General features: G+C 44.6%; 1 protein-coding gene across 4 annotated transcripts in view; it reads left to right on the top strand.

The window, feature by feature from the left end:
• The window catches only part of LOC105475172 (zinc finger protein 366), a 75,299-nt gene that overhangs the window by 35,096 nt on the left and 15,506 nt on the right, over positions 1-24,697 (top strand). For all 4 annotated transcript variants that reach the window (XR_011624931.1, XR_011624932.1, XM_071098824.1 and 1 more), the window contains 2 exons: positions 11,167-12,512; positions 15,754-15,945. Coding sequence is in view for 2 of the 4 variants with exons in the window: in XM_071098824.1 (XP_070954925.1) it covers positions 11,181-12,512; positions 15,754-15,945 (1,524 nt within the window). In the remaining 2 variants the exon portion in view is untranslated. The remainder of the gene's footprint in view (positions 1-11,166; positions 12,513-15,753; positions 15,946-24,697) is intronic.

Below are 24,697 nucleotides of genomic sequence, written 5' to 3' on the forward strand. Positions count from 1 at the left end.
CAGGGAGAAACTCGGAGAGCTGGAATGGAGAAACTGGATTAATCATATTTGCAGTGTGTAATTCTGTAATTACTGCGAATGTTTCCAACTGACTCTTCTTTATTTCAAGGCTAACTGAAGTTCATTTTTGGACTTACACTTACTGGCTTTCTTAATGCAGTTAATTGAAGGTCAGTCTAATTTTGCAAGTCCCCAAATTCTTCCTCTGTTCTACAGAACATACTGGTAGGGAAGGCTGTGGCACTGGTTGGGAAAGGGGAAACTTTTTCTGTCAACCTTCACATCCAAAGATAGTCCTTCATCCTTTTCATGTTGTTTTAACTGACATTTTAATGAGTAAGAAAAACAAACAAAAAAACCACACAAAAAAACAAGAGAAAAGAACATTTTGACATTTTGAAAGAAAATAGTTTCTGATGTTAGTCAAGGAAATGTAGTTCTGCTTTTTGTTCTCTCATGTTCAGTAAATCAACCAACCAGTTCAATATTCTTCTAGTAGCTCCTAAAACATTTTGCGCCACATCTGGTTGTCAGTTCCTTCCACTAGATGGTGAGTTCCTTGAACCTAGTGTTCGGTTTATGAGACACTGTCCTCCTGGCACCCAGCACAATGCAGACACAGAAGAGACACTTGAAGCAGTTTGCTGAGTGAATACCTGCAGGGAGGTTCCTTACAGTCTGAGTCTTTATTGTGGTTTGTATTTGTTTTCCTGATGATACAAGCCTGTGTCATAAAGCTGTATGCCCAAAGTATAAGCCAGGGTGAAGTCCGACAGAAGCATCCAAAGAACTTAGGCAGAGACTGAGGTTGGAGGATCACTTGAGGCCAGGAGTTCAAGACCAGCCTGGGCAACAAAGTGAGACCCCCATCTCAATTTTTTTTAAGATCCTGGGCAGAAAAATCAAGAAGCCCATTAAAATGCCTCAAGGGAATTTTTCAGAGCTCAAAAGGAAGGGAATCCCAAGTCTAATTTTGTCTGAGTGTTTGCTGTTTGAAAACCAATATGAATTTTTACATTTTTAATGCAAGTATTTGAATAGCTAAGTCATCTACAGTGTATAGAAGTATAAGTTGCAAAAGTATACCATTGAAAATTTCCTTTCTATCCAGGGCACTGAACAGCGGCAGAGTCACCCACCTATAGACTATGATGGGAACAGCCCCTCCATAAATTGGTAACTCAGCTGCTTCACTCCCAAGCCTTCCTCCTTCAGCCATACAGTCCTTTTCCCCAGAGACAGTAGATAATATCAGATTCTTCTATTTCCTTCTAGAGGTAGGCTATCTGTACATGTACACAAGGAGATAAGTGCATGTATTTTATAAGTATGTATATTTTATAAGAATGATTTTAGTGAGCAGAATCAATAGAAAAAAATCAATATGAAGCAGATGAATGAGAAGACTTGGAACTATAAAAATGTCAAGTGGGGAGAAAAGGTATCCAGATGCAGAGTGATCATTCATCAGAAGGCAGAAATATAGCAAGAAATCTATCTACATAAAATAAAAAGAAACAGTGAACAGTGGGGTCACAGACCCATCTGCCCCTGAGGATGGGCTTTTCCACAAAGCGAATGAGCGTTTGCATGGAGAGTCATGGGGAATCTGCAGCTATTGAGTCAGTGAGGGAAATCATGGTGGCCTGCCCTTCCAGGACACACTGTGTTTGCGGGAATGTGGGCATGTTTTGCTCTGGTGGCATACTCACTCAGAGACTCATTGGCATTTGCCCACTGTCACCTTGGGCATTTTCAGAACCCTCCCATACCCCTTTATGCTATTTCAGTGAAACAGGACATTCTATCTTTCATATCAAAGAAACACGCCACTCATTGGCCAAGGAGCCTGAGCCAGGATGAAGCAGGGGCCATCCATTCTGAGGAGCACTACCCCAGTCCCTGCTATGCTGTGGCTAAAGCACCTTCCTCATGGGAGATGTTCTTAGCAGTTAATTTATGTGAGGTTGACTTGGGATAAACTGGGACAGGACAAGTCAACCAGTTAGTCCTGTCTTCTGGAAATAGCAAAATTTTGCTTGGGATCAGGGAGCAAGAGAAAGCTAGGACATGGTTATTTGTCAAGTAAATTTTCAAGTAATGATGAGATTTGAACCATACATGAGGCACCAGGCAAGTTTCTGACTTTCTAACCAGATTATATTAGAAATATAGGACATCTACCCACACAGAAAGGTGACAGGCAGCACAGGATCCTGCCAATGAGTGGAACATCCAACAATTGTGATAGGCTTCAGAGAAGTGAGGGGTTTGCTTCTGGCTCTTGTGGAAAGGAAGGTTTCACCTAGAAGTCTCCATAAAGACTCCACTAGGGAAGGTTCTCTCCTTCTCCTGCCCTGCAGAATCTTGCAACAATATGGTGGATACAGCCAATGAAATGTTAAAGAAAGAATGTAGCTGGCTGCTCAGGTAGGCTGCATGGGAGAGCAGCATCCGGTGGGGCCATGGCAACTTAGGATTTGGCGGGCAAGTGTGGAGAATATTACAATAAACAACTTCCATGTTGTCAGAGAACTCAGTTCATCAAGCTTAGGGGAAATGATGCACCACAGTGACCTATCAATACCTATCTTCCGATTTACAAGAAGTAGAAGTATATTTTCTAATGGCCAGAATGATCTTGTCCACTGATACTACTTTATTATTATTATTATTTATTTTTTAAATCGGGGTCTTGCTGTGTTGCCCAGGTTAGAATGCAGCGGCATGATCATGGCTCACTGCAGCCTTGAAATCCTGGGCTCAAGCAATCTTCCCACCTCAGCCTCCTGAGTAGCTAGGAATGCAGGCCCATACCACCGTACCTGGCTAAGTTTGTTGTTGTTGTTGTTGTTTGCAGAGACAGTGATCTCAAACTCCTGGCCTCAAGCAATCCTCTGGCCTCAGCCTCCCTAGCGGCTAGGATTACAGGCGTGAGCCACTGTGCCAGGCTCCAGATGATTTTGCATTTCAAAGAATGTTAGGGCAATTATAGAAGATTGTTTACTGAACGTGCAATCAGGGCAAAAGACTACCTTGAAGGATAACTTAATGCATCATCCCTGCCCCCACAATATTCTTGCTGAATAGACTACACACACAAAAAAATGCTGGTATCTGCCATATTCAAAGTCTCCCCTTTGAATAGAGCAGGAATTAAGATTATTAAATGCTCATAACCCCGGTCCCCTCTGTATATATTATATGAATATCATTGGACACATTCCACAAATATGAATTGATTATTGGGTGGGGTCTGGTCACCTTGACTATTGCTGGATGTTTTCCAAATATCCTCATACACACTTTTAATAACAGTGTGCAGAATAGCATTTTTGTATATTTCTTTTATATTTTTAAACTTATTTTTAATTTAAATTCAGTAAAATTCATTCCTTTGGTTCTTTAAATTTTGACAAATACAGAGTTGTGTAATTACCACCAGAAGCAAAATACAAAATATTTCTATCAACTTCTCCCCACCTAATATTTCCTTGAGTTATACTTTTAAAATAGGTTCTTTCCATAGATGGCTAACCTCATCAATTATGCGTTGATTCCCAGCACTTTTGCTTGCAGACTGTAATATTTTCTGGTACTATCTACCAATTCTGGAGCCCACCAGACTGAATATGCTGTCATTTTCAGAGGTGGACAAAAAGAAGGTTTCTAACATGCATATGTATTTTTTGTGTAGCTAGGAGTAACTTTATCAAATTTATTTGTCTGTGAACATGAACAAACAACATATATTCTAAAGATATTCCCTCCAAAGAAAGTTGGAGAAAAATTCTAACATTCTACTTAGAGCACCATCTATTAGAGATATACTAGCTCTGAGGTTGGAGAAGAGAACTGCTAAGTCATATCTCCAATTCATTTCCTTCCTTTAAATGGGTCACGAGGACAGAGATAACCCCAACACGCTGGCAGCTGTTCCAAGCTCAAATGATTATATTCACTCCTGCTTTCCAGAAACTAGGTCTAGGTATTCAGCACTTAAAAGAAAAACTTCTCTTTCCCATATGAAACCCACATCCATTTTAACCTATGCAAGTTAGTAGCTGGATCTGTTGTTGATAATTTTTTTACTAAGAGCTTCTTATCAATGTATACATTTAAGATATACAAATGGTAAACATGCAAGTTAATTATGGACTATTTAAACAATACACAATTGTTTATATTATGTCTTTATATTATGAACATATTATATTATGTCTTGGTTGTATTTAGGAACTTTCAAAAAATTGATTTTGTGAGTTCAGTTGGCTATTTCACATGTGAACAAGTTTCATCAACAATTCATGTTTTCTGGCCACCTAGAGGACTTGGCCCACATCATGGGCTGACAGATTATTTTTATAACAAAATGAGAGGAATTGGGGTTTATAAATTAAATGGGGGCCAGAAGGGCATCTGGAAGGGTCCTGGGGCCTGCTCCAGCATCAGGTTACCTCTTTTTGGTTCTACCACTGACCCAGAGAGTGACGAGGCAGAACATTCACTTTTTTGACCACATACTGCTCCATCTGCCAGCTGTCTTTCGAGACCCTTCTATTCCTGCCAATCACAGGAATGCCAGACTGAATCATTACTTGCCAAACATCTACAAATGAAGAACTCAGCAGTATAAGTTCATATATATTAAGATAATTATGCTGAAACGTTAGAACATTACAAGACTTAAAAATCCCTCTTCAGAGGAGCCTCCCTAGGAGATCCTTTGTATGAACACAGAAGATAACTGCCAGTTCATGTCTCTCCTCCTCTGCCTTCCTGTGGTCCTCCCCACCCCCTACCCTTTGTTTCTCTTCACACTGCTGTTTATTCTCACCAATTTCCTTGACTCTCACCTTTTCCCTGCTTCCACCTCTGTTGAGAACAGAGCTCTGGGGTACATCACATAAGTAAACTGCCACTCTCATATTACAAGGGAAGTCAGGGCCTCCAAGAGTAAAATGTAACATTTTCCAATGAAAATGGGAGAGCTTCAAGGAATGAAGAGTTCATTTTCTCTCTTTCATGGAAGAGTGAATATTCTTTTGTGAATTTCAGGACCAACAGAAGTCAGTGTGGTGGAGGAGAGATAAAGAGATTTGCCTCTGGCATGCTGGCTCACTGTGACTCTTTCAACAACATTTACTGGAATGACCTTTGATTTGAATGAGAACCACAAAATACCAGTAATTTTATCTGGGGAATATTTATATTTTGGTGCAGTAGGTGAATTCCCAATTAAAGACCATTATTAACAGCATATTTCCCCCCAAACTAAATGTGGTTTTGTCTTGGTTAGGCCTTGGATTTCTCTCATTGGTCCTTATGGGTCAAAGAGGAGATTTTGGTTTCGGTTTTAAAATTCATTCATTCCCTATTTCCCTATTTCTTCGTAACGAACTCCTATGGATAATAGCAGTTAAGGAAGCTATCTGAGTCCCAGATTCCTTTAACACAGATTAACCCAATAGGTTCCTTTTTAAACTATTTGTTTCTTGATGTATAGCCTATTGGGTTTGGGTGATGCATTGTAGAAAGCCAGGGACCTTAGAACAATGTCTGACCATAACAATGAAAATGTATGATTATTTCAAAATCTTCTCCCTCTTATTAGTACAAAGAATGGGCTGCTATTAATTTCCCAAACATTTTTTTAGGTGGAAGAGTGCAGGGTGACCACCCACTCTTGCTTTACATTTCCCTTTCTCAATCCAGGAATCTTTCTTTCAACCCATGACTGCCCTTTGGACTTTTCAGGAATCTGTTTTCTGGCTGGGTTGCAGAATTTGGTGGCACTTTGATAATGGCTCTCCAGTGTTAGTGTAGCCAGGATTTAGGGCTTACCCTGAATCTGAGAGTTAGTTCAGAGATTAGTGCCCTTGAATGAGGAGGGTAAGCAACAGCTCATACAAAACCCGTGTATCAAGTTCTTTTCATAATGACTACCTAATAACTTAGAGATGTGCTGATGATTTCATTAGGGACATACTGAAAGTCATCCACAGTCTAAATAATGCAAGATAAAATTATACATTTTAAAACTTCATGGGGAGACTTTAAAAACAAGAACCACCCATTTCTTCTTTCATCCCAAAGCAGTTGATTGGGCATCTACTTTGAGCCACGCACCATCCCGGGAACTGAAGATGCAGCAGTGACTAAAACAGACCCAGTCCCTGTCTTCACAGTCTAGCAGGAATTGTAAGAGCTGGTTTGCTAATGTTGACCCAGCACTATTCTAGTGTCTGAGACTTTGGGTTTGACAAACAGGTCCTCCTGTCCCTAGGAAGGTGACCTCTGATGTTAGATGTGGGGCATTGTTTCAGTTTCTCACACACTGGCTGAAATAGCTCATGAGATCAGCCTTTGCTTCAAATCCTCATTCATCAAAGCAGACTATTATTAACATAAGCTTGAAAACATCTCCGTAATAGCAAAAACAGCCACAGAGAAGGGATGGGGAGGTATTCTTTAACTGTATGGTTTATTGCCACATGGTATGAATAACTCACCCTAGCCTTATCCATGGCCTTCTTGAGTGTGACTCACCTTCGCTGCTGTGACAAGACCAACTCAGGATAAATGGGTAAAGTCTTGGTTAACTTGCAAGGCAGAGGCCCAGATGCCATCAGTGGTGATCAAGAGCTTCAGCTTAGAAAACAGACATGATGTCAGACAGCATCAAACCACTGATCACAACCCAGTCCCCCTCTCCTGTCCACTCTTTCTCACTCCTTAAGGGCAGCATACTGTCTAGTGTTTAACATACTTTCTCACACACATTGTAAATTTCCAACTACCCTGTGGGGATATCCTAACTTCCATTTCATGAATGAGAAAATCAAACCTCAAAAGTAACTTACTCAGTCTCCCACAGCTGCTAGCACAAAGCCCACATTCAAACCTAGACCTTCAGGCTCCAAACCAGCACTTTTTCCATTATCCCACACCCAGCGGCTTTTACATTTTCAGTTCTTCTTTCTTTTTGCATGTTGTTTCAACTCTTCCTGGTGGGGAACTGTCTTACAACCTGCTAGTTTTCTCCAGGGCCTCTGGAGGCAGCCATGGATCAATGACTTAGCAGGGCTTGCCCCACCTCCTCATGTTTTGGGTCTCCTAACCAGATTGCCATCCCCAAGCCTCTCCTGCCTCCTGCATAAGAGTCCTGTCAGTTTTATGGGTGCCTGTGGGTCTACTGTAACAAATAGAGGCGAGCATGTGGGTGGTACACATTGCGGTTTTCTATGAATCTATTAATATTTTTGCGGAGGACACCCTGAATTTTAACTTGACTGATTTCAAGATAAATTACCTCCTCAGGGAGATATCCTTCCCGGCTTTTCCCTTCAACACTCCCCTTCCCCAGGATGGATTTGTTTGCTAGATTTTGTTGTTGTTGTTGTTGTTGTTTTACCATCTAGGGCTTCTCCTTATCACCTGGTGCTGGTGCTCAAAGGCAGGGATATTAATAGCTAGAAGCAGCCACAGCTGATTTCTGTCTCAGGCAGGCCAAGGGGAAATCAGATCTACTTCTCCTTGACCTCTGTAGGGACTGGTGATGATCCTTAAGGTCCTTATGCATCTGTATTCAGAAAGGGACTGCTGTTTTAAATGTCTGTAGAAATTTCCCTGGATAGATCCTACTTTTTTTTTTTTTTTTTAGACAGAGTCTTGCTCTGTCGCCCAGACTAGAGTGCAGTGGTGCAATCTCGGCTCACTGCAACCTCCGACTCCTGGGTTCAAGCGATTGTCCTGACTCAGCCTCCCAAGTGGCGGGGATTACAGGCGCCCACCACTGCACCTGGCTAATTTTTGAATTTTTAATAGAGATGAGTTTCACCATCTTGGCCAGGCTGGTCTCAAACTCCTGACCTCGTGATCCACCTGCCTCGGCCTCCCAAAGTACTGGGATTACAGGCTTGAGCCATCACACCCGGCTGAGATCCTACTTTTTAAAAAACTTTCTGGGTTTCTGATTTTATTCTAGTGTGCACAGACTACTATTTTAAGAGTGGGAGAATCATTATATATACACACAGAAACTGGGGGAAATTAATATTATGAGATTAAAATATATAAAAAATTAAAATGTATGCACCTAAAGTCTCTGCATTTGGGGACATAATTGTGTCATTTATGTTTAAAAAAAAACCACATCATCTCTGTTCAACATTTTTTTTTTTTGCTTCACCAGGACAATGGTGATAAAAATTCAAATGCTGAAAATAACTATGCTTTTGAGATTAACATTATATTAGGAGTATATTACAACTCCTAATGTATTAAAAGGAAACAATTAGTTGATTATGTCATAACTAAAAACAAAAATATTAAACAAAGGCAATAATAACGTGCATAGACTGAAATACCTTCCGTTTCAAAATTAGTGATAACATTCCTTTCCAAGTCAGTAGCTTTCCAGTATAAGCTACAGCCCGTTGTATAAAGATACAACACGTCATTAGCCACGTACTTAAGAAGAAGTACCTTCTTAATAATAAAATACACAGGAAACTCAGTGCATTTTGGCCCAGGTTCTGACATGTTTCTTTTTCACTAATTCTCAACCCAAGCTCTCTAGTATGTACTAGGAATTATTGCCTCTTTTAATCAGAGCAGAACTTTAAAAGAGAACCAGTTTGCTTCTCGATGGGCTCTTTAACGGTTTGCCATAGGTACTTGTAGTCTGGAAGAGACTTTTTCAATCTGAGCAGCCTTTCTACTAAAAGAAATTTATCTCCCAAGAGGTTATAAAATCAACTATGTTCCAAATGAAATAATAAGGAAAGGATCTGCCGTTTTCCCCTCCAATTCAGCAGGACACATTTAGTCTTGTTGAAAGTCAATTATTTTTATAGATGCAACAAATTCTTGGGCCTGGGCCACACCCTCTATAACTCTATGTGAATCTAGAGATCAGGACCTTCTGGATTGCAAGCTAAGAGATGATTTAGTAAACAAGAAAAACCATCAAAGAACCTCTATTTCCCCATCCTCCTGCTGGTCCTTTCTGATAGCAGCAGCACGACTCTCATTTCACCCATCCACACCCCTCCGGGTCTCATAAAGCTAGACATTTCATTCTCCCACTGCCCTCGTCACTTCCTATAATTGCCTGGCCCTTGAGGCAGCAGTAGAAGATCTAGCACTGCAGTAAGAATCTTTTAAGACACAGGTTGGGCCTCCCATTTGCTGAACACACAAGCTCTTGCTCATAATTACTAAGCCCCAAACCCACGGTTAGAAAGATAAGCCAGGGCTATCTTTTCACTCACATAAACACAAAGCAAGTATTAAGTATTATTTTTTAGTTATCTGTCCAGTTTCACAAACAGCTTTAAATAGTGCCCAGATAGTTATATAATAAGGCACATATTTTTTCCTCATTGGATTGTCTGTGTATAGACTAGGTAACCAAACAAAAAAAAGGCTCATTTTTGTTTTAATTGCACTGCAGCTCTCAAGCCTCCCAAAAAGACACACATGCTATTTAAGAATTTAAGAATATCTGGATCATTGTAAAAGCTGTATCTGACTCACCAAGGATCATAGAAAATCACTGAAAACTGTTGGCCCTCTCACCCCTGGGACCTTCACCCCATATTGCCTTGTTTGTAGACAATCCCGGGGGCTAGAGCCCTGAGTTAGTCTAAGACTCTATATCAGCCCTGTCTCCACTGGCCCTACATCAGACCTCACACCTGGCCAAGCCAACTGGCTCCATGGGAGCCTCTGATGAGCAAAAGGGATAATCCCATTCAAACTCAGAGGACTTGGGTAGAACTGACCCTCACTGGAAATGTGGAGTTGCACTTGGTTCATTCTGTCAGTATCCATATGAAGAAGACAGAAAACTGGCAGGGTCAGACGCAGTAGCTCAAGCCTGTAATCTCAGAACTGTGGGAGGCTGAGGCGGGTGGATCACTTGAGGTTGGCAGTTCAAGACCAGCCTGGCCAACAAACCCCGTCTCTACTAAGAATGCAAAAATTAACAGGCCATGGTGGTGCACGCCTGTAATCTCAGCTACTCGGGAGGCTGAGGCACAAGAATCACTTGAACCCAGGAGGCAGAGGTTGCAGTAAGCTGAGATTGTGCCACTGCACTGCACTTCAGCCTGGGCGACACAGCCAGACTCCATCTCCAAAAAAAAGAAAAAAGAAAGACAAAAAAAACTGGCAAGGAGACATGTGAAAAACACAGCCCCTTGTTCAGACTCTGTCTCACCATCAGCTCTTTCAGACAGGCCTATGTATGTCATCAGGACACAGTAACTGGTTGTGTCAGCAGGGGAAGTGTCAGGCACCACAGGAGTCACCAAGCCTGCCCTTTATTTTGACACCTATCTGAAAGGAGAGACCCATTTGTGGCTTTATTTCACATAATAAAGGAATATTTCATTCTAGCTTGCTTCAGGTTTAAGACTGTAATGTGTGCATTGCCAGGATGACTTTATAACATTGAGCTACTCGATATGCTTTCTAAAATCATGTTTATGTCATTAACTGAGTAGCACACCTTACTCAGAATGGATATTCAGAAATGATTAGATCTGAGTTAAGCATTAACATCCCTTCTCCCATGAGGCTTTGAATATCCTCATTTCCAGCAGCAAAGGTCCAAGCAAGGGAGTAGCAGTGAAAATTGGTTTCCTCACAAAAAAAAAAAAGACCCTAAAAGTCACTTTCCAATCACCATTAGTAGATGCAATTACATCTCAAATTGAAAAGCTGCAGCAGAATGGGTCTGGTGCTCACTCCTTCAGTGAGTACCTGTGTAACCTGAGAATGTCATTTCATTTGTCTGGACTTTGGTACCCTGATCTTAAATGGGGACAATGACCAGATGAGTTCTCAGGTTTCTTCCCAAACTAGTCCACTTCCCTTCCTACCATCACCCCTTTTGGTTTTGTGGCTGGATTTACACTGGAGCCCAGTTCCATTCAGCCCTAGGGTCACCCCAAGAGGCCAGTGCTACCCATATTGATAACTGGATTTTCAAGGAGAAAGAAAAGCGATATTTTGAACAGCCCTAGGATAAATGAGGGTTCATATTAAGCAAGTATTACTCTTCATAAATTAGTACTGATAAATAGCCAGAACCCTTAAGGGAAAAGAGGATTTAAAACAAAACCAAATCAAAACACACAAGTTTATTTCTCTTTAAAGGAAAATTGCCAAGGATGCAGAAGGAAATGAAGATGATCAAAGATGAGGATGTGCATTTCAACTTGGCTGTGAGGAAGACGCCCTCCTTTCCCCACTGCCTGCAGCCAGTGGTTTCTCGGGGAAAGGCTCCCCAAAGACACCCCTTCCCAGAAGCTCTCCGAGGGCCATTTTCCCAGTTTCGGTATGAACCTCCTCCAGGAGACCTAGATGGGTTCCCCGGGGTCTTCGAAGGAGCGGGGTCTAGGAAACGGAAGAGCATGCCCACAAAGATGCCCTATAACCACCCTGCAGAAGAAGCCACCCTCGCCCTCCACTCCGAGGAGAACAAAAACCACGGCCTTCCCAACCTCCCTTTGCTGTTCCCGCAGCCCCCGCGCCCCAAGTATGACTCTCAGATGATTGACCTGTGCAACGTGGGCTTCCAATTCTACCGCAGCGTGGAACACTTGGGGGGCAAGACCGTCAAGCAGGAGCCCATTAAGCCCAGCGCCGTGTGGCCCCAGCCGACGCCGACTCCATTCCTGCCCACGCCCTACCCCTACTACCCCAAAGTCCACCCGGGCCTCATGTTCCCCTTCTTCGTGCCGTCGTCCTCGCCCTTCCCCTTCAGCCGGCACACCTTCCTGCCCAAGCAGCCCCCGGAACCTCTGCTGCCCCGGAAAGCCGAGCCCCAGGAGAGCGAGGAGACCAAGCAGAAGGTGGAGAGGGTGGACGTGAACGTGCAGATCGATGACAGCTACTACGTGGACGTGGGCGGCGCGCAGAAGCGCTGGCAGTGCCCCACCTGCGAGAAGTCGTACACCTCCAAGTACAACCTGGTCACCCACATCCTGGGCCACAGTGGGATCAAGCCGCACGCGTGCACGCACTGCGGGAAGCTCTTCAAGCAGCTCAGCCACCTGCACACGCACATGCTGACCCATCAGGGCACGCGGCCCCACAAGTGCCAGGTGTGCCACAAGGCCTTCACCCAGACCAGCCACCTGAAACGCCACATGATGCAGCACAGTGAGGTGAAGCCGCACAACTGCCGCGTGTGCGGCCGCGGCTTTGCCTACCCCAGCGAGCTCAAGGCCCACGAAGCTAAGCACGCCAGTGGGCGCGAGAACATCTGTGTGGAGTGCGGCCTTGACTTCCCCACCCTGGCCCAGCTGAAGAGACACCTCACCACGCACCGAGGCCCCATCCAGTACAACTGCTCCGAGTGCGACAAGACCTTCCAGTACCCGAGCCAGCTGCAGAACCACATGATGAAGCACAAGGACATCCGGCCCTACATCTGCTCCGAGTGCGGCATGGAGTTCGTGCAGCCGCACCACCTCAAGCAGCACTCCCTCACCCACAAGGTACCGCGGGGCCCCTGGTGGGGTGGGCGGGGCCTTGGGAAGAGGAGTGGGGCCATGAGCAGACCCCTGGGGAGCAGGACGCCTGTGCCGCTCTGCATCTGACCCCGAGGAGCTGGGCAACCCCGGATAAGCCGTCCCTTGGCTAAGCCCTGAGGTCCTTCCTCACGTTTAAATAGGAAAGAACGATTCTCAACCAAACCCTTTCCCCCACCAGCCTTCTAGACTCTAAGGTAGGCCTAGAAATAAATAATGCAGACGTTTGCAGAGGAGGATGAGGAAGGATGCTCCCTAGCCTCCAAGAATCTTGCAGATTCTGCTTCTAGAAACTTCATCCAAGGCACTAGAATGAGTGTGTCATCAGACCCTAAATCAGCTCTGTGCCTGGGATGTGCCAGGGAGCACCTTCTGGAGAATTCTCTTGGTCTCGTACTGTTGAAGCAGTGGAAAACAACTTTTTGCATTGTTTTCTCCCTCAACTGTGAGACCCGCTTCACATGCAAGCTCTCCAAGGGAAGCAGAGCTTGGCCAAGGCTGGCAGGGCCTATGCCTCCCTGTGTTGAACCCGTTCCTAGTTGGGTGAAGGGCCCTGTGGTTTATATTGTAGGAGGCATGAGAAAGCATCCTTCTCTGGTTTTGTTTGATCTTCTCCGTGCTCAGGTCTTCAAGGGGAAATACAGACCCAAGAGTCTAAGTTCAGCCCAGTTTGCAAACATAGCCCTAGAGTCATTCAGGCTGAACTAAAACAAGGCCCTAGTGGTGTCCCTGAAATCTTACCCCAGCTAAACTATGGAAACTGCTTTGAGCCTCCAAGAGGGAGTTTTGCCCCCACTGACTCCTACTCTCACACCCTTAACCTCAAGTGGTTTTCTTGGCAGGAAAGACTTCTAGCAAGCCAGAGCTTCTAAAGCATTCTTTAATTCTGAAAGGTCAGCAGAGGACTTTGCCCAGTCAAGATAATGTTTCTGCTGCGCTATAATAGGTTTCACTTGTTAGGTTAGGACAACACACAGGGCATTTTCTGGCTCTGCAGCTGAGATGAAATGTGTGGCTGCCTTGTGGGCTCTGCACAAACAAGTCCTGCCCTACAAAAGGCACCTGTAGATACCATCCAAAGGGGAATCACCTGCCAAGTGCAGGAACCATCAACAAAGGACCCAGACTGGGATTCAGTCGCAAGGGGGACCATTCACTAACTTCAGGGGCTCCTTTATATGTGGGAAAGGAATCAAAAGTGCATTTTAGAGTATATAAAGATCCTGTAAGATGGTAGAAAATGAAGTCAAAATGGGAGAAACAGCCTGGTGTCTGAAATAAGTTTCATTTGAATTAGAAAACAAAATATATTTTAATGAGAGGTGTAAGCAAACAGTGAGAGGTAGTATTTGTTGAACACTTGCTATATGACAGGTGTTTCACTCTTTATTCAATCCTCATTTACTTCTCAACAACTCTAAGAGCTACTCCCCATCTGCAGTTGAAGACACTGAGGCATGGCAGGTCACTCAGGAATCTCTGGCACAGGCATCTGTGCCTTGGCCACTCTATGGTGAGCACTTCCTCTTTTCCACCTGCTTCTCTGTTCACACCACTGACCACCTGACAGGCTCCGACTTTGTGATTCCACTGATCTTATCAGAGAAATAACAGCTTCCTTTGTTGCTTCAAAGTTGTGTCCAGGCTCCTGCTCATTTGCATTCGAGGCCAGCCCACAGGTGAATCTTACTTTGGACACAGAATTCTCTTTAAAGAATTCTGAAAACAGTGATAAGAAAATTCTCCTTGGTTTCAGGACAAATGGATCAGAGCCAAGCCCAGAAAAAATCTTGAGAGAAGAAAGATGCTAAAATAAAATTTAAAATCCATTAAGAAAATGTTTTTCATAAATTTTACAATTTTAAACTCAGTATTTAAATATGCACTACATTTTAAAAATGCATCTCCTTAGGCAGAATCAAAGTTTAATTTCTAAAGGAGGTTGATTTCTAGGTCTCCTTATTAATATAAATGCATACTCATGTAACATCATCTGGACTAGACAGTGCTTGAGTTAGAAAGAACCCCAGGGTTCTCATGACCTACCACTTCATCTTGAGATGAGAAGCCTTCATTAAAAAAGGCCACAGAACTCATCTAAGGTTTTACAGTCAGGGAATAGCCAGGCAGAGACCTGAATCCACCCTTTAGTACCATGGGCCCACCAGAACTGCAGAGTGATTCTTTCTTACCTTGACTCAAAGTAAAGAAATGGAAACATAGACAGAGAGAGTCAGAGATGAGCTTAGAATCCCTCCTTCCCTCCTTCAGCCACTATGACTATCAGGCAATATGGATTTCATCAGGTACCGTTGTTAACTAAGCAACTTGTTCCAATCCTATGGTAACCTTCAGTTTAGTGCCCTGGTTCTCTAAATTTTTCTTCCCAAAAGTCATTCTGGGTCAAGACCTCTTGCAAAGGCCTTTGCGGGGAAGTAATGGATAGTCAGGATTAGTGAATGCCCGGCTTAAGCTGTGAGTCCCTGGAAATGCTCTCAATTAAGGGCCTTGGTTCAAACACACCTTCATGCACAGAAAGGAAACAAGAAAGCCTCCTGTCCTGTTCCTTAATGCAGAAAGCTATCTCTTGCCAAACTTCTTTATAAGAAGGAGCTGGCTTAGGGGAGGCTCCATAACCATGTCATTGTGGAGGTCAGTGTGGCCTGTGGGAACCCAGGGGACCAGCTTGAGAGGGTGATTATCAAGTTGTAATTTACTGAAGTGTGGATATAAGATGTTCTGGGATTTTCAAGTCCATTAATGAGAACCCAAGAGAACACTGGTTTCCATAGAGTAAATAATAATATCATTTTGGAAGATTTTATTTTTTCATTATCATGAAAGCTGGATTATAGACTCGTATTGCATATCAGCCCACAGTGCTCTTAACAAAAGCCTGTTAATCCTCAAGAACTATCACTAGAGACTTAACCCCAGCAGCAGCTGGAACAACGAAAGCAAGAGCTTTCTTTTCCTCTAACAGTCTGGCTAGTTTATGGTTTTCAGAAGGGGAAAAAAAGGATTATATAATCAACACTTTTCAAGAAAATAGCAATTTAACAAGGCTGAAGCTACACCATTTGAAACTCAACATCTATCACCAAGCTCTTTGTGGATTGATGTAGCAGAGAGGAAAATGAAGTCTATGATCCTGATGAAAGCATGCTACCTGTCAATCACCACTTTTCTGAATCTTCCCTCCCTGCAGGGTGTGAAGGAGCACAAGTGTGGAATTTGTGGGCGGGAGTTCACCCTGCTGGCCAACATGAAGCGACACGTGCTGATCCATACCAACATCCGCGCCTACCAGTGTCACCTCTGCTACAAGAGCTTCGTGCAGAAGCAGACCCTCAAGGCACACATGATCGTCCACTCTGATGTGAAGCCTTTCAAATGCAAGGTGGGCAGTGGGACTTGAGAGGAACCAGAGAGTTGCGCAAATGCCTGATAGGAAAGGGTCCCCAGGGAGCCTTCTACTCTATTTCATCAGTGGGGCTACGGGGGCTCAGAATAGGTCCGTGGCCAACCCCAGGTCCCATCTGCCACTCTGCGCCTCTGCACATCCCACTTATGTCATGCCAGGCTGGAGGTCCCTAAGGAGCCTGCCCTGTTTGTCTCACTATGGCATCAGTGCCCAGGGGTGGAGCCAGGCACGAGGGAAAGGTCTGAGCGTGGAAGGCCCTTTTGAAGAAGGAGGCTGTTAAGGGCTGCAGGTGATGTGGAGAGCCTTTGTTTTAGAGAGGAGAAAGCAAGTTTAGCCTTCTGCTTACCAGGCAATGAACAGGACATAGAAAGGAGTCAGAGAAGCTTCTAGCACAGCTTCCCCCCTGCTGCTGCCTCCACTCCTCTCCTTGCCTCTTGACACTTGGGCTGAGCCATATGTATACTTTGAGGGCAGGCCTCCCAGAGAGGATGGGAGGGACTTCAAAGCTAGCCCCTCAGAGGCCCTCAGAAATGCTTGCTGGGGCTGTGGAATAACTGTGAGCACAGTCACTTCAAGTGCCTTTCACCTACTGCTAAGTGCCATGTAGCACAGGGATGGAGCATCTTAGTTAAAATATCTGTTAGACTAATTTGGTTGGGTTTGTATTTCATCAGCTGAGAAAACGTGTGAGCTGGAGATTGGTAAAGCCCAAGGCGCTGATGGGCATTACTCAGAAATGCTCCGGCTCCCCGAGGCTGTCCCCACCCCACAAGAGTGTTTCCTCTCTCTACTTCTAAAATGAGGAGAGAGCATTGGCCATGACTGGGTTTAATCCGAGTGATGTACTGGCCAAGTGTCATCCGGTCATGAAGAAGGCTGAGGGGGAAGAAGAGGGAAATTACCACATTCCGATATCATTAGAGCCCTTCTGTTTGAAATGGAGGTTTTCTCTCTGTGCTACTGGGTGCCTAATCGGGTTCAAATGGTACTCCACTGATCCACACTCCTGAAGTGGGGTTCCCTGCTTCCAGGGGCTGTTCCTGCTTTAATACCTCTGCGGTGTGGCCCCACTTGAAGGAATCCCCTGTGAAGCTGACTTCTTTCCTGTGTTGGCAACTCTTGGAAGGGGTGAGGGGTCAGACACCAGAGCTTCCCTAGACCTGTGTGGGCATTGTCCAGAGGTGGGAGAGGGAGGCTTCTCCCTCCAGCCCTTTTCCTGCCACCCACTTCTGTTTCCCCTCCTTTTCTTCATGTTCCCAGTGGTTTGAAAGTCAATTTACATCCGTCTAAAGCGAGAGTCAGCTTCGTGCAGGACAGGCCACATATTTTTCAGGACTCAGTGCAAAATGGAAATGCAAGACTCCTTGTACAAACATTACTGGGAGTTTCAAGATGATGAAAGCAGAGCATTAAGCCAAACTCAGGAGCTTTCTGACTATGGGACCCTGTGTGATATGCCCATGAAGTGAGGCCTTGGCTGCATGCAGCGATGGCCTCCATAGCCTCCTCTTCTCTCTCTCTTTGGGGACTTCTTTCATTTCCTTCCCACTTCATTGAGCCCCTAGAGCACTTCACATTTCACAGAGCTATTTCTTCTTGTAAAGGGTTTGCTGTCTCCTACAATGGAGTTACAAGCAGGTCTCTTTGCCATTCTTCATTCCTTATGTTGAGTTTACTCTTGGGCTTCAAGCATTAACTGAATTTTTTATCTTATCAACTGATGGTGGTGGAGCAAAGTTGTTAGAATATGAAGGGAGCCATTAGCATAGTTTATAATCCCCTGAAAATTCACATCTGTCCAGTCAACCATCTCCTACCTCCACCTCGTCAATTCTGGTCCAGTGGTAGTGGTAAAACCAGGCAGAAAATCTTCCTGAAATATAGGGTTATGTCAGCAGGCAAAACGAATGTAGGCTGTGTGTGGCTTGAGGATACAGAGGCATTCTGCTTCTCTACCCTCAGGGGCTTGGAGGACTTCTTGGACAGGTAGTATCTGAGGATCTGGAGGGTTCTCTCTAGTGTCAGTACACAAGAGACTGCAAGGTGCTATGTAACCTGGGCCCTTGATGCAATGAGCAATCCCAGCTTGATGTTTAGAGCTTCCCTTCATGAACGATGGCTCCTTCCTCCTCCACTCCAATGATGATGCATCTACATGGTCCAAAGGGTGTCAGATGGTCAGCTTTACAGTTCAGAAACTGTTTTATCCATTTCTTGAGGTTAGATTAGGCTCCATGTCTGCTCCACACCATCAGAACCCATAAGCGAGTGGTTCATAACGTAGAATGACAGCTTTGAAACAATGCTCCCCTTATATTTTACAATGGGAGAGATGAGCCTGGCGCAGGAATTGGACTGGTCATTTGCAAAGGTTGCTTCTTCCTATTGGTAAGTCCTCTCAGGAGACCACACTAGAGGTCAGGAGGCTCCCTAGAGAGTGTTGTCTATCATCAGACAAAAAGAATTGGATGTGAAAGGGCGTTCTTGTCAAACAATGGAGAAGGTGGGCCATCTCCATTCTTAGCCATTTGTGAAACAAGAACAAGTGTCAGCCACCTTGACTCACAGCCCTCTGTCTCTGAGACAGTCCTCAAAGCATACAGTCAGGGCCTTCCTCTCCATGTCCCCATCTCCTGTCAGTGTCACCCTGCTGGGTGCCGTCTTTGTACCATTGCCCTTCTTCATTTCAACAGACTTGCAGAGCATGTCTGGATTTACAGATTATGTCACAAGGCTCTTTGCATTTGTAAACTAGCTCCGGGTCACACTGTGGGGTGAGCCATCTCAAGATGCTATCCAGTGGTTCTTGCTTCCCAAACTGTGCTGTGCTAGATTCTTGGAAATTCGGCCTTGGGTGAAGGTTGTTGGGGATTTGGGAGTTGACAGAGGGATGAAGGGCCATTTGCCCGTTGCAATGCTGTTCACAGTCATCTGAGAGACATGGCTGGCTGGCTGCTCCGTGGTGTTGGAGGACAAGCCCAAGCAACTGAACTTGTGTTTTGTTGCCATAACAGGGAAGAGCCATCCACTTCCTGTCTCGTGATTGACATGGCTGGGCAGAGAGGCAGTCTTCACTCTCTCCTTTACCCAAAAACTCACAGCAAGGAAGAGGCTTTTAGCAACCGATTCTAATTTTTTGGGATTCTCACCATTAAAATTCCTTCTTAACATACATCCTTCCTCCTGTCTCAATGTGAACTGATCTTCTCCAGGCCTGTGCTCAGTGGAAACAGCTGTCCCTAGCAAGCAGAAATGTTCACTCACTGTGGGATTAGGCATTAACAATAGGATGGAAAATTAGAGGAGAGGAAAGGTTTCCATTCCATGTTTCTTTTCTTTTTTTTGTTATAAAAAAGTTACTGCCCTTCTGGGCTCTTTTGCTATTGGCTGGACTTCTGGACTCGTGCTTCTTGGAGCCAGCTGGAGTTTTTCCAGAGACCTGCGCCTGTAGACTTAAGCCACGTTTCAGAAATATGCTTCCCAGATTCTGGGTAAGCACACAGGGGTTGATTTGGATCCTATCCTTGTGGTGGCCAAACTCCATCACAGCAAAGAACCAGCTGCCGTCTTTGGGAAACCTGTCCAGGAAAAGCAGCCATCCAGAATTTCCGGGACAAATTCTCTTTTGAGATGGGTGAAGCCGGGAGCTGCCTGAGTTATGAATCACCAGGTCATCTGAAACCTTGTCTGTAGCATCAGACTGAAGGCCAGAGGGCAGAGCTGTCAGAATAGGGATGAGGTCTCCCCGCGGAGGGGCCCACCACTGTCATCAAACTGGCTCCATTTTCCCCTCACTTTCTTTGACGCTCCAAGAAGGAAGAAACCAGATGCGGGGCTTTGAGGGGCCCAGTGCTTGGGGTCAGAGTTTTCAGGCTGGCATGGAGGGGGTTAAGGCAGTGACCAGATAGCAGCCTTTGGCAGCAAAGCCCTCCTCAGCAGAAGGAAGGATATAGCTGTATGAACTGCCTGCTTAACAATGCCTCACATGTCCCCAGGGACCCGCCTGCAAATAGATTTCATCTTGCTTTCTCTTGTACTTTTCAAAGCTTCCTGTTTTCTCACGGTCCTTTTGGACAGTTTACAGTCTCTCTCTCCCTCCCTCCCTCTCTCTCCCTTTGAGGAAAGGAACACCCTTCTTATTAAAAGAGAGAGAGGGAGAAGAATGTGCGGGAAGGGCAGTTTCACGGAGGCCATTCTCCTCAGCTGCAGGCCACAGCTCTCTGACCTCTTCTTTCTGAATAGGAAAACACAGGCTTCCTGGTGCATCTCAGTTCTGAAGCTCACGCCAGGCTGGCTGGGGCGAGGTAGTGTGCTGCTTCTGGCCCCAGCCCAGGGGCTGCCCGCACTATCACCCTGTCTCTGACCACGGCCGACTTCTCCATGGCTGTCAGCATGGCCACTGGGGTTCATGGCAACTGCCCAAGGTGCCTCCAGGACCTGGACCAGGGAGGAGAAGGGTGCCAGGAGGCTGGGATGAGGAGGCCCGGAGCACACGGGCATCCGCCAGCTGTTCAAAGGGCAGACTAAGAATGGGGGAGCCAAATAACTCGGCCCTCTCCCAGCCCTGAACCTTGGATGGAGCTTCTCTTTCCATCAGTTCCCAGACCTGGGGCAGGCACAACCGCTTACATTTCTACTACACTTCAAGCAGCCTAGTGGGTATTTAGTCAGCGGATTCCTTATTTGGCTCTTCCTTTAATATTCCCCTCATCTTCAAAGACCTTTCCATTTCTGGAATGTAAAAGAATCTACTATATACACAATAATGATAGTAAAAAGAGCTAATATTTATTGAGCTCTTACTATTTGCCAAGCCCTTCTTGTGAATTATCTCACTTGATCCTCACAACAACCTTCAGAGGAAACGATGATTATTATCAACATTATACAGAAGAGAAAATGGAGCAAGCTCTCTGTCCTTCTGGGTCTGCACCTCTGCTCTCTACTCTGACATCTCAAAGCCTAATAACCCATGCGACCCATGTTTAAAGGGCACTTTAAAATATTTGTTTCCATTTTTTATTAAATTTTGAGGTCCATCTCCACCTCAAAAAGTGGGTGGATGGAGAAGCTGAGATTTCACGTTGAAACACACTGACGGTGCTCCTTGGAGCGACCGAGAGGTCAAGCGGGGGCACTCTGGTGGAGAAGCGCACCTGCGCAATGAGATCAGAGTCCTCCCCACTTCAGTGGCTTCCTGAACCAACATCCACTCCTATTTTCATCTCCACAGACCTTGGCAGAGATGATTCAGCAAGTCCTGCTTGGGCACACTTTTAGCTTCACATTGCATGATTTAAGGAGGCCTTGACTTCAATGGCTGCTTTTCTCTGGAGAAGAAGCTAGAGATTTGGTGGTCCCTCTCATCCATTGCTCCTCCCTCTGGTCTAACTCCCCTCCCCTACTGTGACAATTCTGCTTAGGGCTTACATCTCAGACTCCACCCAAAAGTACCGTGATTCACTGGCCCCATCCTCTTTCTCTGGCCTCTCTTTACTAACAGTGTCTGAGAGGTTTCTCTCTTGAGTTTCACAGACATAAAATACCTCCATACACTTGGGTGTTTTCACATGAGGACAATCTTCTGAGAACGATGAGGTGGCCAAGTGTTCTGGATAAGAACCAAAAGGCTTGGTGGAGAGTCAGAGGCTGAGAGGAAGAAGCTAAGTACCTACCGCCCAGATGTGAGTGGAGCCCGAGTATCTCAGATCCTGGGTTAATTGACTCTATCCTGCCACTGAAGAGTTTGGTTTGAAAATAAATAGGTTTTGTGGAAAAAGGATGAGAGCTGGTGATGGCTGCTTTTTAGAATTTTGCATGAAGTAATGCTATTTCCCTGACTTGTTTATTTCCCCAATCAAAGACTTAGGCATTCATGAAGTGTACTATATGTGTAGTCCTGTGCTTGATACTGAGTTGGCTACAAAGAAAAGGAAGTCAGCTTATTGGAGACTACCTGGGATGCTGTTTAGAGCTCAGACACCGTTTTATTAGGTGCACACCTCCGTGCATGGAGCTGGGGAAGGGAAATAGATGGGACACTGGGGCAGGTGAATTGCAAGGTCTGTAATACCCCAAGGTCCCAGAAGGTGTGCCAGCAACAAGAATTTGATTGAAGTGTCTGAAAATGTCTCATGAAGAGACTTTATCTTTGTGTACAACAAAGTGCACTTTACACATTTTTCATGGTTAGGCTAAAATTCCATCCCCTTTACAAAACCTTCTCAGACCAGTTCAGCCTCTAAGGCTTCAGCAACCACAGATAATAACTGAAAGAAGAATTTCTCTCATCATGCGAGCCAAGTGCAGAAGGTGCTTGTCACTTCTTTTCAATGGACTCTTTCTGGCCTATAGGACCACGAGACCCCGTTCATGCCTGGACTGGTATACTAGCCTAATTGATCTTCTGGCCTTCAGCTTCTCTCCCCCTACATGCCTTGTCCTTAACCACTCATGGCTTTTCATTTGATCTGTTCTTCCATGGCTGTGTTTCCCACCCCTTTCCTCACTCAGCAGATGCTTACTGAGGAACTATGATGTGTCACACCAATACTAGGCAGATAATAAATAAAAAAGCAGACAAAGCTTCAACGCGTGTTGCAGTCTCCTGAGTGAAAATATATATGAACCAAATACTGGTTATGCTCAGCAACTGTAACAGCAACTTCACTCCAAATAACCAGGAACCATCCCACAATCCAAATAAGGTATGCTTTTTCTAAAAATGACCCATGACTGGAAATTCTTAATGTAGAATCTCTAGCTTCAAAGCTTCTTTTTGGCCTAGCATGGTGGCTTACCCCTGTAATCTCAGCACTTTGGGAGGCTGAGGCAGATGGATCACTTGAGGTCAGGAGTTTGGGACTGGCCTGGCCAACATGGCCACAGAAACCCCATCTCTACTAAAGACACAAAAATTAGCCAGGCACCTGTAGTCCCAGCTACTTGGGAGGCTGAGGCACGAGAATCTCTTGAACCTGGGAGGTGGAGGCTGCAGTGAGCCAAGATAGTACCACTGCACTCCAGCCTGGGCAACAGAGCGAGGCTCTGTCTCAGAAAAAAAAAAAAAAAAAAAAAAAAAGAGAGCTTTCAGCCATGATGGTGGAGAAGTGGGCAAATTAAGCTAATAAGCATAACTCTAATAGAACTTTTACACATATGCATGACTGAGCCACAGATTGATACATCTTAATAAATTATCTCAATTGAGAATAAAAGAGTCATCTATCTTGCATATTGCTTCTCTTGCGAAAGTTGGAATTAGACCAGTTCTGTCATCCTTTTCTCCTCTTAGGTCACCATTTTCAAATGAATGTGGCATGCAGATGCTCTATCTGGATGCTGAGCTTGGAACCCCACCCAGTAGGTCAAATTCATTCATGCTAGTAAGAGAGAGCAAAAGCGGGGAAAGTACTTACAATTCTCAAACATGAATCATTCAAGAATACAGAGCCAGCCATTCATTGTCCATACATGGACCCAGCATTCTTCTAGGCTAAACTCCCCAAATCATCATTGGAGAGGTCTATCTACTCTTTCAAGACGAGCTCAACACTCATCTTCCGTAGCCAACTAATGAAATTGTTGCCTTCATCAATAAAAATTTAATCCAGAATCCCCAACATTGGCCCTAAAAATATATCTCAGTTAGGAAGGAAAACTGGTGTAAGCTCAGAGGATGCCTCACCCTGAGGGTCTCTGTGGCCTCTCTCACTACGTAGTGCTGCCCCAGCTCCACTGGCCTCTGAGGTTGGGGAGGGAAGGAGAATTCTTCTCTCTTAACATTCTTGTCCAATCACAGACACAAAATCACTGTTTGCATTCCTCCTACCACAGCCTGAAATGTTCCTGTTCTAGTAAGGCTTGGGGACAACAAAAGCTCCCCCAAAGCAGTCTGCTTCTGGGTTCCTCTTTCTGCATATACAAAATCACCTGTGAGAAGAAAGTTCTGCTCTTCTTCCAAAAGCAGTTGGAGAACCAGTTGTCCTTCATGTATTTGCAGTTCGATTGAAATAGAATGATGGGAAAGAGTAAAACATGTTTACTTTTTGTACACTCTCACTACTTCAAATTTCTACCCAGAGAAAAGACACATTCCTTCCTGAGATGATTTCTCATTTTTTTAACTTTGAAATCCATACCAGTAATTAGAAAATAAAGCAATTTAAAAAGCATTGTGTGATACATCATATATAATAATACAGTGTATTCTTTTATTCTCTTCTGCCTGATACAGAAGAGTTGTGCTGGGAGACACACAATGTGGTCTGGTGGTTGACCATGTGGCCTCTGGCATCTGATGGCCTGAGTTCATTAACCCAGCTTCAGCACCCACTACTTGTGTGCCTTGGCCAAGTGACGTAAGTCCTCAGATTGTGCATCTGTAAAATGGGGATGGTAACAGCAACCATCTCATATGATTGGTGTGAGAATTAAATAAGATATTCCATGGTAGACTTAGAACAATGCCTTCCATATTGCAACTGCTGCATAAATATTAAACACATAATCACATTCTTATTATTAATGGAGGAACACTTGTAGCCACTGCTTTTCAGATCAGCTCTTCTCCTTTTCCAAAGCTTTTATTCAAAAGAAGTTTTACAAGCTTTGATATTTTTACTTTGTATTTAAAGGTTTCTAAACTCCAGGAACAAATCTCATGAATCTACCCCCACTTGCTCCACCTTTGAGGCTCTTTCCTGATTTCCTTATGGACATTTTCCTT

The sequence above is a fragment of the Macaca nemestrina genome, chromosome 6, assembly GCF_043159975.1.
Source record: "Macaca nemestrina isolate mMacNem1 chromosome 6, mMacNem.hap1, whole genome shotgun sequence".
Classification (NCBI taxonomy): Eukaryota; Metazoa; Chordata; class Mammalia; order Primates; family Cercopithecidae; genus Macaca; species Macaca nemestrina.